The following is a 20513-nucleotide window of genomic DNA, read 5'->3' as shown; positions in this document are numbered from 1 at the left end:
TGCATTATAGGAACCAGTTGTAATTTCAGCCCCACCAGCGGGCTGCACCCCGTAAAGGAGACCATGCATGGTAAAACCCCATGCAAACACGAGAAGAACCAACTCCAAGGCGCCCATGCAAAGATGATCAACCAAGCTGTAAGTTGAGGGGGTCTGTCTCATGAAAATAATAAATAGTGTAGAACATGATTTGAAACCGTCTGAACACAGTATCAACTTCCCTAGTTTTCCCCTCAAAGATCCTCCTGTTTCTTTCCTCCCAGAGAAGATATATTGTGATAGCCAGGGCAACTCTACGCATCCTTAACTCCATGTTACAATGTTGAGCAGACAATCCACAAATTGCACTGTTCAAAGTAGACATTCTCCTGCCAATTCGCAACCAAGATTTGATCTTAGCCCACAACCCACCCGACCAGACGCAAGCAAAAAACAGATGACTATGAGATTCCATGCCATGCCTGCAGAAAACACAAGCCAGGTCAAGAAGGATGAACGACAATCGGTCCCGTGTTCGAAGTTTGCCCATGATAGCCAACCAGAAAATGAAGTTGTATTTGGGAAGGGACCACGTTTCCCAAACCACCCGATGCCAGGAGACGACTGGACCAACCGGCCGAAAGAAGTTGTATGCATGGCTAAGGAATGGGCCAGCAGCAGAGGACCACCGGCACATCAATGAAATGCTCTCATCTGAGTCCCCACAACTTTGAGAAATGATATCCCTGACAGAGATGATGGCTTTCCATAATGGAGATGAAGATGGATGTGCTTGAACAAGCCACACATTGCTATCCCTCAAATAATAATGGTGAATCCAGCAAATCCATACCGAATCTGTTTTGAGGTGGATATTCCAGAGCTGTTTACCAATGAAGCTTTGGTTGTGAGCTTTGAGATCAAATAAGCCAAGGCCACCTTCAGTTTTAGGCATACAAATGGTCTTCCAGGAAACTAAAGCTGGGTGGCTCCTAGTAACATCTCCGGTCCATAAAAAGTTTCTGCATATGCTGATAATATTCTTCAGTACAATGTCAGGGATAGGAAAAATGTTGAGCCAGAACTGGACTTTCCCAAACAAGACGGACCGAAGGAGTTCTAAACGCCCCGTATATGTAAGATATTTTCCAATCCAACCTTGAACTGACTACTTCAAGTCCATTAGAAGAGGCGAGAACTGGCTGGCAAGCAGTCTATGGGGACTCAAAGGGACCCCCAGATATGTGAAAGGGAAGCTGCCTTCTTTGAAGCCCGACATAGAGAGAATGACTTGTTTTTGGGCACCGGCTACCCCACCAAAGAAAATGGATGATTTCTGCGGGTTTATGTCCAGCCCAGAAGTCTGCCCAAAAAGTGATAGTTGGTTGAGGAGGCATTGAACTGAGGAAGGGTCACCACGAGAAAGGAGCAGGACGTCATCTGCGAATGCAAGGTGACTAATTCCTTACAGCTCACATTTGGGATGAAACCGAAATCCATCCTGTTGGGTGGCCAGCTTGAGCATTCTGGAGAAATACTCCATACAACAAATGAATATGTATGGGGAAAGGGGGTCCCCCTGTCTAACGCCACTTTTCCCCAGGAAGAACCCATGGATGTCACCATTAACTGCAACAGAGAAGGAAGCAGTAGACACACATTGCATGACAAGGCCAACAAACTTTGCTGGAAAACCAAGGTGGCAGAGAAGGTTTTCTATAAATCCCCACTAGACAGAGTCAAATGCTTTCTTAAAATCTACCTTCAACAAACAGCGGGAGGATGATCTTTTCCTGCCATATTGATGAAGGAGCTCCTGCACCAGATTGATATTGTCACTCATAAATCTGCCACCTAGAAAGGCATTTTGCATGGGGCTGACAATCTCCTTAAGCACATGAGCTAGACGACCAGCTAAGATTTTGGCTATCACCTTATAGATGACATTGCAGCAAGATATAGGTCTGACGTCTGAGGGAGAAGAGGTATTCACAGACTTGGGGACCAAGGAGATAATAGAGTGATTGACCTGTTTTAGGAGACTGCCCGAATGGAAGAAGTCCTGCACTGCTGAACAAAAATCACCACCCACCACAGACCATGCTTGCTTGTAGAAGAAAGAAAAGTATCCATCTGGCCCCGGGGCCTTGTCATTGCTAATACTGAAGACTGCCTTGCGTATGTCCTCTTGAGTCACTGGGGCTAAGAGAAAATCAAAAGAACTAGAAGGAAGACATGGGCCACAGCTTATTACTGCACTGTCAATGGGAATGATGGCTTTGGATGTGCCTAAGAGCTGCTGGTAGTAGGCAACAAATTCATCGCCAACCTGCTGTAAAGAATTGCTAAGACCACCATGGCTGCACGTAATAGCAGAGATGAAATTCCTCTGATGGTTGTGGCCCATTAGGGCGTGAAAGAACTTTGAGCCCCTGTCACTGTGTTGAAGAGAAGTGCATTTGGTCTTCTGACTAAAGAATTGTTTCTCCGTAAATTTTAAAGTTGACAACTTGGAGCGAAGGAGGCTGTCATGGGCATGCAAGAGCTGGTTATCCATGTCTCGGTGTAATGCATGCTGATGCTGCTCCAGGTCAGATTCTAGCCGAGCTACATGTTCAGATATATGACTGAAGTGTAGACGATTGAGCTCCTTCAAATGCACTTTTAGTAGTTTGAGACGGCGACATAAGATGTACATAGGAGTGCCATATACATGAGAGGGCTAATGAGAAGAGACCAAGGACATGAATTCAACGTGGGATGCCCACATGTCAAAGAATTTAAAGCAACGTCTATCCTGCACAAGAGGACCCAAACGGACTGCTGCTGGAGAGTGATCTGTAAATGCTCCAGGAGGACTAAAATGAACATGAGTGGAATGATTTAGAGAAGACCACAATGGATTAATCATAACTCGATCCAGCTTACTCCAAACAGAACCATTAGTCCAACTAAAATGGCAACCAGTGAAGTTTACATCATGCAGACCAAGATCAAAACAACAAGCATGAAAATCAGAGGTTTCATACAAAGAAACATCCTCACCGTTGTGTTTGTCTGTTGATGAAAGCACTGAATTAAAATCTCCAGGAACCATTCATGGAGAGTTAGAGCTATATTGCCTCAATTCCCCCCACAGCGATCGTCTAGCAGCAATGGTATTAAACCCATACACAAAAGTAAGCATAAAGCTAACCTGAGATATCAAGCTGGTTACAGAAAAGTAAAGAGACTGTGCTGATGAGGCAAGCAAGTTTAGTTTAACCGATGCAGGATTATAAAACACCACTATTCTGGCAGTACCTGCCGTATCAGCATTTGTAAAATATTGCCAGTGCTTGAGACGAAATTTATGCAGTGCAACTACTCGAAAGGGGAGCAGTTTGGTTTCAAGCAAGCCACACACATCCATCCTTTGCTTCTGCATGAGGCGTACAACCTCATGCTGTTTCAGGGGATTGTTGAGTCCCCTGATGTTCCAACTGTGAATTATCATGGGAGTGTAGGAGAAGGGGAAACCCTTCCACCACGGTCACGATTCTTCTGATTACGGGTTCTGACCCCATTCCTGGCAGACACATCCAATGAAGGAGCAATATCAGTCTTTCCAGCCATAGCTACAATAACATGATGGCTAGTCTCAGCAACACTGGCTTGTGCTACCACCGGTACTACACTAGGGGGGAAGCCAGATCATCTCCATCACATGATGGAACCACCAATGGATCAGGTATAGAAGGGGGGATAGGCCAAACAGTTTCTGGACATATAGGGGATGAAGGAGAGACAGGGGCGATAGCATCCATGCAATTCAAACCCTATTTGATTATATTTAATTCATACCATTATATCATTGATTCTATCTCATACACATTCATCTCATATCACTTCCATGCAATCATCACAACACCCTGTGTTCATAATCCAAATTAATTTAGAGGTTTATTTTTTCATTATTACATCATACTTATTCAGAGCTTATTTGTCTAATATTCATCCTTAATTTTTTATATTTTTTGTATTCAAATATTTTTTTTGCCCATTTATAGCATATTTATATATTTTTTGTTTCAATTATTCCTGTGTATTCAAATATTTTATTTTTAATAACCCACTTGAATTTTTTTTACAACCACCCTCAAGCATCCAAATTATTTAAGACAATGTGATTTGACCATTTACATAGTTAACTTCTTAAATTTCCCAAAATTCTCTAAATTAACAATTTGATCAATTTTTAACAAAATTTTATAATTTTTTTCATAACTCTCTCAATCCATTTATTTTCAACTTGTTATTTTAATATCAAACACATCACTAAATATAATTCATCAATTTCATATACAATTAAAAAATCCTCAACTTTGATATTAACTAGGAAACCCTACACTACCTACTCAAATCTTTATATATATATATATATATAGTTGTCTAACCATTTAAAAGTAAAATTTCCATGTTTTGGTTCTCCTCCAAATCCATCCCATTTAATCCACAATTTTCAACACCTCTAGTCTAAAATTCTAATTGGTTCCATTACTTCTTTCCACACCCAAGTCCTTAATATTTACTTTCACTCTTTTCAAGCCCATTTTACATCATACCAACATGTATTTACATAAATAATTTACTTTAATCACTAATTTTAAAACCATTACATTAGCCTGTCAACATTCAGTATCACAAAGTTCATATTTCTATATAAATTATTTTCTAAAACACAATTATTCATATCAACATATTAAATAAACATATAATTCCACAACCTGAAAATCAATTATACCATTTTTCAAGATTTCCTATATAGATGGCCTAAGATGTCAGTTTCTCTATTGTTAATTTTTCCCCATCATTTAATTCTAATCAACACCTAATTTGTGTCAATTAAAGAATTTTATCAAGAATTTCTCATTTTCTAAACTTTATTTTTTAAAAAAAAACTACTTTAAAAGAACTAAGAATTCCTTTCCTCACATGCCTTATCAAAATCTTTTCCTAACCCATATCTCATATCAATTCTTCACTTAAACATACAATCACACACAATTCAAACAATTTTTTTTTTTAACAAAATCAAGCACCTAGTCATGCAAAACAATTATTTTGTAACTTTTGCAAAGTATTCCATATTAGATTCTACTCCTTTTTATTTTTCTAAACCAAATTCAATACACACCCAACCCAAATTAACAATCATATATACAATTATAATATCTCTACCCAGTACTTTTCAACACAAAATTTCTATGCTTACACATGTTATAACTTAACTTTGCGTAATCAAACCCAAAACTTATTCGACATCCAATTTCCTACGCATACACATCCATTCCTCATATATTTTTCTCTAAATTTCAACAAGTTTTCTCAATCTTCAAATCCTCCCCCCGTATCAATTACCAAGTAATTTACTCAATTTCTTTTATTATCTCCCCCTACATATATCAATTAACCCTCCACCATTCAAACAACAAAAGAGTTTGCATAAATAACACAAGTCTCCCAAATCTCATAACTTGTACACATATGGCCGGTCACCATTAAGGCTTGGAGTCCAAAATTTCCTTTGATTTCTTTTAATTTTTTTGTTTCTTGCTTATTAATTCATATCACCCAACACAAAAATGCCCAGAATTATAAAAATTTCCTCCAAATTCTACAAACCCTAACAAATTTTAAAAAAGTGGGGGCTTCTTCCCCTTCCTTTATAAAACAACAAATGACATGAATTGAGTTGAGAAAAGTCCTTTACTTTAGCTAGGATAACTCAATTGAGTGCTTTCCCATCCCCCACCACTTTTGCTCTTCCTCTTTCAAAAATCCCAACTTTCTCTAACTAGAATCTTACTTCTATATCTCGTTTTTTCTCACTAATCTCTTCTTTGATTTGTTCTTTTTTACTAACAATCACTCCCAACACTCTCCCATGCCATCCTTTAAAGAAAACTAAAATAATTTTTGAAGAGAAGAAAGAAAATCAAGCTCCCCTCTATCTCCCATGGTTGCCGGTCATTTAAATAAAAAGAGAGAAGGAGTTTTTGTAATAATTACAAAACTGCCACTATTTTTCACTTGTGTTTTTTTATTTTTTTCAACCACCGACACTCTCGTGAGGCATTTTTAAACTTCTATTAACCTGACACTTTAACCTAAGCTATAAGTAAATTTTTCATTCTAATTTAACGGTCAGAATGAGATTGAGAGATAATAGATAATTTTATATCAACAACTAAATTTATATACTATTTTATTTAGTTTAATCATCAATATTTTCAAACTAATTCATTGAATACTCCCATCCATAATTATAATAAAATTTTCATCAAAGTTTTCACAACTTTTTATCAAAATAACACAATTATACACAAGACTTATACCGAAGATTAACATTTTTCACACATAAAATCATATATTATCTTATTTATAATTCCACTCTATCATCATCATCTAATTATTTTCACCCCAATTTATAAAAATCTTTCTTTAAATAATTATTTCACACGATTGGAAAATTTATACTCTTTATTATTGAGTTGACATTTCACATACTAATTCATTATTTTATCTTATCTGAAATTCAAGTTAATTTAGTGGGGTTATTTAATATCCCAAATCACAATCATTTTTCTCTTAATTTCTTATTTTTTCAGTTAAAAATTACCTTATCAATTTTCGGGGTAGGGGTTTAGATACTTGCATCAATATTAGTATTATAAAACTAAAAACTAAGAGGCAATAAGGGAGTTAGAAATTTATTTACTTTTTAACTTTGATATCCTGCGTAATATTTGAAAATATTAAAAAACTGACATGTTGGCATTTAGGTGATCAATATACAATTATAAAAAACAAAATATGGAATTATACACGTAAAAAGAGATTGATAATTATGAAGTTTTTGTGTATTAGTACATCTCTTCTGTTTATTAGCACTTTCACCATCCCCTGAAGTTTTTGTCAAATCCAAATAGGTCCTCTAATTTTTTTTTCCGTCTAATTACAAATCAGGACAATGTGTTATTACACGCTCTCAATTTTCATGTATGTAAGCTTAAGGGAATCTTAACAGAGGCTGTGAACTACCTTCAACTCGTAGTTTAAGTGATCAAAATTAGAAAAATTAAAAGTTAAGAGGTGTAATTGGATATGACCAAAAGCTCCCTCCTAACTCCTAATAATTTAAAAATTAAAAGTTTTTGATGCTATTCTTGTTGAGTGAAACAAGAAACCATAAGAACACGTTCGCTTAATTAAGCTAACTTTGAGGTGCATGTCTTTTCCAAAAGAAACAGTACACAATTTTTTTAATCATCGGTTTTCAACAAAAACCAAATTGATGTAACAATCGCTGCCATACTGCATGTTTTCTTGTGTCGTTCGAGGGATTTGCCTTCCCGTGTACATCCCTAGGGCCCAGGGGATACTTTTAAATATTGTAACTGGAAATGTATCCATGTATAATTAGTTGGTTGCACATATTAATATTATTTATGCAATATATATTTGTTTTATTAATAAAATCTATTATTTTTATTTTTAATATTCAGCCGAGTTTGATTAACAAATCGTCTCTAGAATAAAATTGTTTTGTAAAAAAAAATTATAAAATTATTATAATTATAAAGATTCGTATTATTGAGCTTTCTAAAATACATAAATATTGTGAAAATAATAATTTATACTATCTAGCACGATTGTTTAGAATTTGTGTAAAGATGATTTGAAGACTAATTCTTCTTTTTAGAGTTTGATAAATTCTTTATAGCTGAGTTATTATAAACCATAAATTATTTAATAATCAAGCCTTTAAAAGTTATCATAACCTGATTTTTAATCTCATTTTATTAATATTTTTTTTAAATCCAAAAATTGTAAAAAAACAAAAAACCCAAAGAAATGTTTTTTGATTTATTTGTGTCTTTTTTGGTATTTTAAATGTCTTTTAAAAAAATTTAAAATTCAAAAAATTGTTTTCAATGCATCCAGCTTTCAATGCGTCTGTTTCAAAATTATTATTTATTTTTCTCATCAAGTCGACGTTGATGTTATCTTTTTTTAAAAATATCAAAATAAAAAATATTTGGATAAGGGAACCAAAATATCAAAAAAAAAAAAAAAAAACAAGAGGAATCAAAGTGTTTTTAGTTTCTTGGGACCAAACAATTGAGAAAAAAATAACAAATTTATTTTTCCTATAAATAAATTAGTGAACAAACACAAACAAAAAGGGGAGGGGGAATTTTAGAGACGTATGAGCAAAAAAAAGAAAAGAAAAGAATTAGCTAGAGTTGAAATAGCTCACACACACACAAAAAAACACCATCTCCTAACAAAAAAGACCAACCTGTGACCTTCACCCATTCCATCTTCCATACACCCATCATCTTCAACCTTCCCTAAACCCATCTCATTCTTCCTGACCAGCACACCACACAGGGAGGATAAAGAAATAAACACAAAAGTCGGTGTCCTTATCTCCTCCAACCAACAACCGGTCATAGCAGCTCCGTTAGCCAAGTTCCCCCAGCAACAGTCTCTCCTCAGCACCTGACATCACCTTTGCCTTCGCCGTGCACAACTATCAACTACATCAGCATAGCCACTCGGGAGCCATTCTGCACGCACCGGTGACCTCTCCTCTAGATCCAGCGCAGGTACTTCTAGCTCTAACAACATCTCTTCAGCAATCGTCAACAACATCTCCTTTACATCAACATCACTGGTTCCACCGTGACCTACTTCATCAGTAGCTCTCTCCTCAGCCATGCAACAGCAATGATAATCATAATATTTATTTAGTATTTTAATCATGTTTTATATATAAAATGCTTTGATAATCTTTATTTTATTTTTTAAAGATAATTTTACATGTAAGATTAAAAAAAAAATTGAAATTAAAATTCAGATCAAATAGTTCATATCAATTATATATATATATGATCGATATTTTATGTAGAACATAAGATGTAGAAGTCGAAATGAAGTGATTCGAATGACATTAGAAGATAATCCATACCTTTCCATACATATATGTTAAGAAAAATAAAAAATAAAGAATATGAAAATCACAGCCTTTAAAAACAAGTCTCACATTTTGCGAGTTTTGACATTTGGCCATTCCAACATAAATATCTTGATTTAGAGAAGTCCATTTGATGCAATTTTTTTTTTGGATTTTCGACGCAAAGAACTATCAACCTACCTAAATTTCAGCAACTAAAAAGTTCATATGAGAAAGATATGAGTTTTCTAAGACAACCCATAAATTCTACCCATAGACAGGTTTTATGAAGAAACAAGTTCAACTTACTTCCAAAGCATCCAAACCGATATTAAAATTATTTATTCGTATGGAAAATGTCTTTATTTGGGCAATTTAACATCTTTAAGTTCAAAATCAAAGCTTGAAGATTTTATGCAAGACTATTTTTCTTCTTTTTAGAAAAATAATTATTGTACTACTTAAATATAGATTGTTTACTTTGAAAAAGACTATTTTTATTTTTGAATGATACAAACAGATTGGAGGGATGTGAGGATTATGTTTCCTATCAAATAAAAATAAAAAAGAGAAAGAGAAAGAAAGAGAATGGGGGCAACAAAAAAAAAAGAAGAAAATTCTCAACATTTTCTTCTCTACCCGAAATTATATTTTCATCCTTTCTCTTCCTTAATTTTTTGATAGACATGCTAGGCTAAATTTTTTCTTGGTTGAAAGGATATAGAAACTTTTAGATTTAAAAAAATCTATTTTATCTTTTCTTTTCAATTTATATGATAAGTATGAATGTTTTCCTATGATTATTTCCTATAATTGTTTAGTTTGATTGTTAGCGTGGACTCTAAATTATCATTTTAACCAATCTATTGATAAGTTTGCTATCAAAACCGGAGTTGTGTTTAAACTTGTGAAACGACTAAGTTTAATAATTATGACAGATCTATGTTGTTAATTTTAGAGAAAACATTCAACTAAATCGAACATAGATTGTAGACAATTATGTTGTATAAATTTATTAACCTATCTAGTTCTTAAAGCTGCCTGTAAGATCCCACATCGAAAGTGAGCGTCTAGAGTTAGGGTCTTATGAGTGCATGCTCTCTTTGACTAGTAAGACGTGTTTTGGGGTCATGCGTGGCTGCCAAGAATAAAACCGTGAGGGGGACCTCGGTGGAAGCTCTGGATTTGGGTGGACTAGTAGGCTCCAAGCGGATAATATCTTGTTTGTGAGGTGGAGTGTTACACTGCCATTAAATTAAATTATTAGTGCGAACACTATAGTTGTTTAATAGTTAGGGTTAATTCCACTGCAGATTAATTAACTAACTAATATTAATGATAAATAGATATTCAGAATATAAATTGACATATCGTTTAAATGATTAATTTTGATTTATGTAAATAAATATTTATTTAAGACCAAAGTTTTTTTCTTGATAAATTTCAGTTTATTTAATTTAGTTTGATTATTTTATTTCATTTATCATAGCATAATTTAGTCTAGATATCCTCAAAACTCTCGAACTTTCAGTTATTTAGCATTAAGACCCGAACTCTGAATCTCTTTAATGGGATTGATTATTTACTTCTTTTATACTTTCTTATTTGTTTAACTTAGAATAATTAATTTATGTCGTGAAACACTGGTTTCGACACAAGTCACGCCATCATCAACAAACACAAACTCCAATAGATCCTCTGCATTCCTAGGCTAGCGACGTGAGCATCTTCTCAACAACTTCTCTCAGAAGTTTAGGTCATCTTCTCAGTCTAGCTGTAACCTCAAGCACGCCAGCAAGTTGCCAAAGTAAGCGGCAGAAGGCTTCCTCTCAGCAAGCTGTCACCGTGAGCAACGTCTCTCACAACCATTCTAGCATCTCTCATCTTCAACCATGAACAGCTATAGAAGATCCTCCTTCCAGCAGCAGCCATAACGGTATCTCATGGAAACAGCAAATCAGCAATAGTCCAACATCATCCTCTGCACCTGCTATTGTTGATCTCTTCTCAGCGTAGTGAACGACGACTTCAGCTCCAGCAGCATCGCAGTCCAGCTCCTCAAGCAACAAGTACCTCCTCTACACCACCACCGTGACTCATTCCAGCAGCAGTAGCGTGCAGTGTTTTCTCTAGATCTAAAAGTGCACCCTTGAGCCTTCAACATCATCTTTAATACAGGTATAACCCCCTCTTTTTATTGTTACGATGGGCTTGCATTTTTATTTGTTGTGTTGATGGACTAGGTTCTCTTTAGTTAACATATGTTGGTTATAAATGGTGCCGTTTCCGTTTGTTTTGAAAATGCATGCATCTGGGTTTAAATATGAATGCTATGGTTGATTTTTTTTTTTTTTTCCGGTTTTGAATGGGCTGGGCTTCAATACAAGATAATTGCAAAAACTTCATGGACTGTTTTGAGTTTTGGGTTTTATAAATTTTTGGATTTTGAATTTGTCTCATCCATGTGGTTGGGTTAAGCCCTTCAAGGCTTAAAATTGTTTTTTTTTTTTTTGTCAAAATTTTATTAAAAAATATAATTTTTTTTACCAGAAGAACGGTTTGGCAAACAATTGATAACAAATTTTTTACAGTTTTGTTTGTTGAATTATTAGAGATTTTATCAAATAAATCCTTATATAATTTCTGAAAATTCTAAAACATTTCAAGAATTATTTATGAGTTTATCGTATATTTTTCCAACTATTTCATTTAATATTGAAGTTATAAACTTATAAGTACAATATTAAGTTGATATTAAAAATATTTTTTCTCTAAAATTTTTTTTTTTAAAAAATCCAAAAATTATAAAACATTTTTCCTCATCTTAAAAATACCAAAACATGTTTTATTTTGTTCGCATATTACCAAATTCTAAACTTTTCAAGCATATATATATATATTGCATTTTATCATTGAAAAATACAAAAAAATCTTAATGGGTATCATAAAAAGTTTGCAATTATCCTTTAGGATTTAGTCAAAATTTCAAATAAAAAACCAGAATTATTTCTTGGACTTTAGAATAATTAGGGTTTAACTTTATAAGATAAAAATCTCTTTACTAATGAGGATTTTTTTAAAACCTTAAATAAACTTTTTTGTGAGCTTTAGAATAGCTGAGTTTTAACATGATGAGATAACGATTTCCTTACTAAAAAAATTTCTTAAGCTTTAGACTAACTAATGAATTGAAACATGACTTTGAGCAATCAACAATGCAGCTTACCATAGTTAGGGTGCAATGAGGGTGATATATCTCCCCATTGCATAACCAGACCCCTTACCTAAACTCTCAAAGACCATTAAATTTTCTAGTGACCATAATATTAGGTGATGACTTCTAAACCCTTTTAAATCATAATTTTATGATTTATCCTAATACATTTAAAACCCCTCGATCTAGGAAGCATTGTCGTATGTGTGCGGCGTTGTGATGGTTATCCTCCTAGGTCAGGATATCTCTAATGATGGGGGAAAGAACAAGAAATTCTTGTTTTTTATCAGTAAAAAAAAAATGAAATCGTCATTTAGTATTTTGATCACTAAAAACCTTAACCGGTCTCAAAGTCTGGATAAAGGGACTGGTTGTGTATAAGGAGGACGTATCACCCCTAACACACCTTACCTAATATAAGATGCATTGTTTGTTTGTCTAATATAAACTAAGATGTTGTATTTTCTAGCCGGTATGTGTTTGTCTAAGTTTTAAAAAAAGTTATTCTCGGTAAGAATGTCCTTATCTTATCCGGTTAAAAACCTAAGTTAAGATTTTAGTTTTTTTTATAGATTGTTAAAAATGTTACAAAGCCATCTAATGAATTATAACATATCAATAACCAGAATATATCAACCAATAATCAATTATTGAAATTAAATCAGGTCCCAATATGATCATGATATAGCTAAGAAAGTTAAATTAGAGACTACCTCCAGTAAGATTATAGAAAGCATCAGATAACAAATTATTTATAGAACCGATATGAAGGAGATTTAAACAGGCAACCAAGCACTAGCAAATACAACATTATGTCCTTTCCAGGTGAGTACAAGATCATCATCTTCCTTCTTCAGTCCCCATCCTGCTGCATGCTCATCAAGCATGGTCTTAACTTCAGAAATCGCATCTTCTGCGAATGAAATGCCTCGAAAGTCTGCATTTCTCATCCGCTGAATCCACTGGATTTTCGGTTCAAGTCGCTCCACTCTTTGCAGACCCTCATGTGCTATTAAATTCATAATCTTCCAGCATACATCAGCTTCATACCACTGTCTTTGCTTACTACCCCTTGGAAGAAATGTGTCCACTGCATCAAAAGGTATCCATAGATAATTGAAAGCTGACCTTAGTCTACTCTCCAAACTGTTTGATGTTAAATCTGCATCTTCATCTACTAAGACAACAATTGTAGGGTCTAAACTCCTTAGAGACTTGAGAAACGTTGTCCTAAAAGAGGACATAGAGGAACATGAAGATTCGTAAGAATAAGGATTTGATTTTGAACCAGGAAAATCAGAAAGGGTTTCTTCAGGTATGTAATGAAGCATCATATGACAGTTTATGACTAGTGCCTCACCACTTTCTGCATACACTAAATGTTGCACTCGAAGCTGCTCGATCAAGGAAGAGAACCCATCAGCATAACTTGAAGGAATGATTCTAAATTCCATTATTACGTTTCGTGACCAAGCAAAGTTGACCAGCTTTGACCCCAACTCTTCATAAGAAAGATCAAGCATAGGCGGTACATCCTCAGTGACACCAGCAACAGTAAGCTTAATCAATGGGGGCACCTCGAACCGATTAGCAATAGCATCGATAAGAGTTGGAATTTGCATGCAATGTGTCGAGCTTAAATCTACAATGTGAATAACTAAATACCCTTCAACAGCTTCTAAAATTGCAGCATTTGCTGCCGTGAAACCGAAACGATGCCACGGGGTTACGTCAACAAAGCTAGCAAGCTCAATGACAGAGAATTTATGTGTGTGTAAGGCTAGGTTGTAGTGAGCATTTGCCATCGCAGCAAGAAGTTTGCATGTACCACTTTTGCATGCACGTGCGATAAGGGCTCTTAGGAAAGCAAAAGTTAGGCGTTGATTTGAATCTCCATCTGGTGGTGCAATGTTGTTTAGGACCCATAGGATCTGTTGGGATAAAGTGGCATTGTTACTCTCAATTGCATTTGCACAGTGGACTAAAAGCTGCTCCATGCAATTAGCATCTCCAAAGCTTCCTGAGGATCTTGATGTAGGGAATCCAGGCCAGGGACGGGTCCTTTGAGTTTGGTTTATGTTCATGGTGGGATTTGAAGATGGAGTGATGATTTGGTGCCAGTGCGGTAGTGGGGTTTCAGTGAATTGAGTGAAAGAAAAAGGATGTGTACAAATGAAGTCGAGAAAGAGTGAACAAAAAGGAGAGAGCAATAGGAATCAGAAAATCAGTGGAGAGAAAGAGACCAGACTGATAGTGGGTACCTTGGCATCGGGAAACGATCCAATAGTGGTGAGAGTGCCTGGGAAAATTCTGCAAGAAAATCAAAGAAAATAGACATCTCAGCTTTTTCTAGTGATTTATTGAAAGGGAGTAAAAGGACTGATCAAGAGGTTTGAACTCTCATCCCCAAAAAACTTATAAGCTGAAGTCAAATTGTGCGAGAGAGACTCTTCCTTTTGACATATAGGCCTTTTTCTTTTTTTATCAGTTGTCATTGATAAAGAGCAATACAATCAATGATTAAACAACCTCTTTCATAGCTACAAAAAGGTCTAATCCTCCCTTGATGTCCCCTTGTTCTGCCATTTTCTTCAGGTGGATCGATATAGGGGAGAGGCAATGTAAGAGATGTGATGTAAAGGAGAGGAAGAGAGTGGGCTACTTCCGGTGAATTTTTCTTCAGGGTTTTGTCCGTACGTGGGAGTTGGGATTTTGTCATGCAATGAGGAGGGTGACGATATAAGGCTGTTACGGCTTGGCTCACTCACTCACGGGCCACCATGCTATCATGAACAAATCATTTTTGTTAAGTTTTCCCTCTCTAAGGGCGTCTGATCGTTTTCACATGTCTCAAATCTCACCATATTTATTTTTATTTTCATATCTCCGTCTAGGTGGGGTTCGACTATAGGGACATATGTGATCACTAATTGAGGTTCAAAAAGCCTAGGGTCCCTCGCATGACTCGTGCAAGACAGCCAAATCCCTCGAATGTGCATGTGCGCGCTTTGATAAGACAATTATTTTTCTTAGAAAAGGGATAGTCATTGTCCACGCCAACCATAAGAATTTAAAATTAGAAAGTTTGTTTTTCTTATTATCTCAAGTTCGAGCCTCGTGATTACTAATATAATGGTTATTGAAGGTTTATATGATCATTAACTTCAGGGTCCGTGGGATTAGTCGAGGTGCACATAAGTTAACCTGGACATCCACATTAATAATTAAAAAAAAAGAAAAAGAAAAATGAATTGCTTCTTGTTGGTAATTTCATTTGGTCTCTGTCTCTCTCTCATGCCAGTGTGAATGCTTAGTTCCTTATTAGAATGTATCTTGACATGGCTTAAAAAACAAAAATAAATCCTTGTGTAATGTAGAATAAAATTTGTAAAAAGTTTCAAATTTTATTCAAATAATCAATGACTATAATGTTGAGAACAAACATGATTTGACATGACATAACATACATACTTTATGCTATAGTATTCAAATCAAAACATTGTTGATGAATATATAATAATTACACTAAAAGACTAGTCATTGAAAGGTGAAGTCAAATCATTTATAATTTTTCTAATATTTAGGGGATCATGATATATTACTAGACATTGCACTTGATCTTCAAATATAAATTAATAAATTGTTGAATTGATAATAGATTAATTTATTTAATCATATTTTATTTAGAATTGTGATTTATATTTAATCAACTTATTAAGAAACCTTAATGGTTCACATACACAAGAACCATTGGTCAGAAATTAAAATGAAATGATTAATCAAGTGTGATTTGATTGTAAATAAATTTTAGAAATTAAGAACTAGATTGTAATTTATACAGAGAATTACAATTCTAGAACTAAAAAAATCAAGTAGTGACTTGAATGAATAAATTTCTAAAATTAGCCTAAAATAATATATATGATATTATTTAAGGGAAAAATTAATATTTTGTTATTTATAGGATTTTTAGATTTTCCTATAAATAGAAAGTTATACCTTTTATTTTTTATGGATGGTAAAAAAGATGAGTAGAGTACAATATTAAAATACCTAAAACTCAAAAGAAAAGAGCTAACACTTTAACATATAATAATCTCTCTCTCCTAAAAAGATTTAGGAGATTTATGACTAGAGGTTTCGTGTGGATTATCGTTAAAGATCAAACAATTAAACGACTTGTGATTTGTGATAATCCAGTTTTGAAGTATATATTCAAAGTCGAAAATAAGTTTAGATCTTCAAGTAATTTTCGCATAAACCCTAAATAACTCTAGATCTGTCGAACGAGATGCTTAAAACTCCTGAAAAATATTTAAATTTATTGTTTTTACTGCATGTATGTATTTAAGGAAACTCAATATTAATATTGTTCTATATATACTATTTTTAGTAATTAATTGATTGTTATATAAACACTTTGATGATATTTTTAATATCTTCTCCTGGTGTTAAATTGAAGTTCTACAGGGTGTTGGATCCGATTCATCAATGTTTGAAGACTTCAAACGTGGATAGAAAATATTTGCATGTTACAAAGCTTTTATGCCTCGAAGAGAACTCAATTATCCCTCTTTTTAGAGTGTCTTTACGAGGACTTGGAGAGCCAATGGAATAAATTTGCAGTATTTGATTTATGGGAATAAGATTTATTCATTACAAGTGCCCTTAGAAAAATATTTAATTAATGGAAAAAGACTTATTCTTTGTTATTTCTTTTTTTTTTTATCATTGGCCAAAGTATTTTATCGATGTCGTAAGATTTAACTGAGGCACATGTGCCAACATGCTTTTGCCCAATATATATATATATATATATACACTGAAGCCTACTTATTTCCATGTCATGTTTTTTCTTTTACACTAAATGCATCAAAAAATCATTTTAACTAAAAAATTTAAGCTATAAATTGATTGAAGTTTTACTACTGGTTCTATATTAATATTTTTCATGTTTAAAACTTTAATTTTAAGCTACTTGGACTTCAAAATTATACAATCTTGCTACTCCTTTGTGTTTAATTTTTAACTTTAATTTCAAACAATAAAGATAATAAAATTTAAATTATAATCATTTGGTCTTAATTAAGATTTTAATACTATATAAAAGAATCTTCTCAACAGAAATTTTTTTTATATTAATTGAGATTCTAAAAATAGTTTATACTAACTCTTTAACAAAATAAAATAAATTTAAATATGCCAACCTTAATTAACCAATTTTTTTTAATATGTTTCCAATTCTTTTTAATAAATTAAGTTCTTAGTTCTTACGAATGAAGGTAGTATTTCTATACTGTTTTCTAATAAGACCCAAAAATATTATTAAAGAAAAGAACAATAAGAGTTAGGGAATGACTTGTGAGAAAGAAATATGAAATTTAAAGCCATGATGAAGCTCAAATTTTTTTTTTTTACTAGAATTGTGCTTTGTTATAGGATAATTACAAGATTAAGGGCAAAGAAATTCAAAGAAATATTTAATGGTTTTATTCAAAGTATTTGAACCAAGGTAAATTTCAAAGAGGTTATAGCTTCAATAAGAAATTATTAGACTATAATCAACTTAATCTATGTATAAGATAGGCTTGATGCATCTAACTCCTAAGCTTAATTAATTTTGGCATTATGGGCTATCCATAAGGCGAGCATTCGACAACTATAAGGTTATGTGTTTTCATGTATTTTATGAATTCCAAACTATGATTAGATTCTTTATTATATGTGAAAACATAGGAAGCTAAGGAATAATTATTTGCTTGTTTGTTTTGGATCCCAAAGGGTGGCGCCACAACCTATTTGGCTAAGGATTTTTTTTTAAGCAAGGATTTCATTTAATAATTATTTCTTCTTATCCATAATATGCGGCAATTTAGCATTATTTTTTAGAATTTTTTTTTTTGGTCTTATTTGAGATATTTTTGACCTTATTATAATTTAGATTGATGGTAGACTATTAGGTCAACTAGGGTTTAGTTTTTTTTAATTATAAATACTTTTGTAAGACATAATCTTTTTTTAAAAAAAGTTGGATAATGCATTATTGCTACATATCTTATGTGTATTGTGATAAGATTCTTTTGTTTTGATTCTACATTAAACTACATTGACTTATCAAATAATTAATCAAATTTCGTGGCATCTTCTATATTTTTTGTTCATGTGTCTTCATAGGTATTGGTTAGGGGTTCGGTTTCTATAGTCTTGATACCTCAATACAAATTACTATTATATCAAACTTAATTACAAGTCATAATTTAACTCTCTTGAGAAGAGTCAATTTGACTGTGAATTTCTAAATCATTATATCCATAGGATTCATATTAGTTAGTATCACAGTAAGACTCTAAAATCAGGTTATATTCCTTTATTATTTTGCTTCCACGTTATTTTTTCATCGTCATAATTTAACACCTAGTTGCAGGAAATGTTTTTTATTTTTAAAGAAAAAGATTATTAGTGATCTACTTATTACCATTTAGATAATAAAAGAAAATAAATAAAGATCAAAGAAATCGCAAAAGGGTAAAATAAGGTTTCATCAAATTTTGAAATTGACAACTCAAATCTAAAAATTTCTGGTTCTTGAGATATCTTAATGTTACATCTTAATTTTGGGATTATTTTAGACATAATTTGTTGGGTTATTTCTAAAAATTACAAAAAAAAATAATTCATAACTTGCATAGTTTGCATAGTTTTGCATCAATATTTTTCTTTCTTTTTTAGTTTAGGCAAAAGTAAAAAAATAATAGTGTATTTGCATAGTTTGGGTTATTTGAGTCTTATTTCATTAATTTTTATAATTTATAATTTTTTTTGGTATCTTCATCTCGTTCATATTTCTCATGTTGCTATTCACATTTTTTTTTATAGTGAGAAGTTTAAAAGTTAAAAATAAAATCGTAGGGCAATAAAACTTTTAGAAAGAAAGAGACCTTAAATGAAGTGGGCTTTAAGCTTAAGCTACATGTGTAAATTGACTCAAGCTTGGGCTTGAAGATATGGTCTGATTTTTAAGGTAAAAACTATCAAGTTTCTTATTCCTTTTATAGTGGACAATTAAGGCAAAACAACTAAAATTAATTATGGTAATTTATTTTTTGTTCCAAAAATATATACATATATATGGTTGAAAGGGAGGTGTTATGCATACTAAGTAGTAGCTCTTTGACGCAGCACAAAACACTGATGGATTGTGATTTTGTTCACGAAGATGAAGATTGTTGATATCATTCAACAAGACAATCGTTAAACCTAGAACTTAAGAGGAATTCTGAACTGAATAATTAAGCAAATTGTAGTCTTCTCTTCTGAGGTTATAGCAAACTAAATATAGCAACAAACCATTAAAGCTACAATTAAAACTCCAGATAATATAGTAATTAAAATGCATGAATATAGATAGAATATCTAGATTCGATCAATGACCAGATTCACTCTATTAATTGCAGTAGATTTTAATGGTCAGATTTAAAGTTTCTGAAGACTTTATTAATGTTGGCTGGCTTCAGATTACTCCCCATCTTCCTGCAGTTCTTGGTTTGGTTGCAGCTACCCATTATCCTGCAGTTCCCCATCACTCGTTACCCTTCTCTTCTTTGTTTTTCCCAGCTTTTCTGTTCTTTATTCCTTTGATCCTTCTATAGCTTAAGCTCAAGTATTCTGTAGAGAGGTTTTTGTGTCAGTTTTTCTAGTTTATGAACTTTGTTTAGTAATGCAACTATAAGATGGTATTGCTAGAATATTGGAAGGGTTATTGCAATCAATTTATTTGTACCAAGAGATGAATAATAAAACTTTAAAGAATGTAATCTGCATTTCTTTCTAAGAAAACATACTTGGCATTATTTTAAAAACATCCTATATAACATACATTCTTTTATGCATGCTTTCTCTATAAGGCTAAAACATTTTTAGGTAAATTGGTTAAACTAACTTTTAGCCATTTATCTTTATTTTATATGCCTAGTATACATAAATAATATAATCAAAAAGTTCTATAGTCGTTATCTTCATGCAATCTTACATCTAATTAATCTAAATATTAATATACATGGTTATTCTTCACAAGATCTTAACCATGTTGAATGTAACTCCTATGCTTTCCTTTAGCCAGATTTTTTCCATTGGAATAGCAGATGATCTATATTCTGAGGACAACACCACAAAACTCCCACCACTGAAGAAACCTGGCCCAAAATTTCCAAGCATGAATGCACTAGAGTAGATGATGCTCTGTTGTTTCCACTGCAGCTACACGGAATGGACATAGTAACTGATCTAGAGGAATCAACTGTCGGTTTTATAAGAACATTC

At 33.1% G+C, this 20513-nt stretch overlaps 2 protein-coding genes across 2 annotated transcripts; both read right to left on the bottom strand.

The window, feature by feature from the left end:
* Nucleotides 1-127: 127 nt before the first annotated feature.
* LOC140955623 (uncharacterized) lies at nucleotides 128-8745 on the bottom strand. The gene is made up of 9 exons (XM_073409401.1): nucleotides 8537-8745; nucleotides 8324-8395; nucleotides 3499-3655; nucleotides 3283-3424; nucleotides 2783-3051; nucleotides 1742-2701; nucleotides 1518-1608; nucleotides 1149-1419; nucleotides 128-1010 (listed from the first exon to the last, which is right to left on the bottom strand). The coding sequence occupies exons 1-9, from the start codon at nucleotides 8743-8745 to the stop codon at nucleotides 128-130; spliced, it is 3054 nt and encodes a 1017-aa protein (XP_073265502.1).
* Nucleotides 8746-12878: 4133 nt separating this feature from the next.
* On the bottom strand, nucleotides 12879-13816 carry LOC118045749 (putative scarecrow-like protein 16). The gene has a single exon (XM_035054452.2). It carries the CDS (start codon nucleotides 13814-13816, stop codon nucleotides 12971-12973), a length of 846 nt encoding a protein of 281 aa, XP_034910343.2. The 3' UTR covers nucleotides 12879-12970.
* Between the last annotated feature and the right edge of the window lie 6697 nt (nucleotides 13817-20513).

Source organism: Populus alba, chromosome 5 (genome assembly GCF_005239225.2).
Source record: "Populus alba chromosome 5, ASM523922v2, whole genome shotgun sequence".
Lineage (NCBI taxonomy): Eukaryota > Viridiplantae > Streptophyta > Magnoliopsida > Malpighiales > Salicaceae > Populus > Populus alba.
Note: the sequence above shows the minus strand (reverse complement) of the source record. Positions and strands in the feature narration are given on the sequence as shown.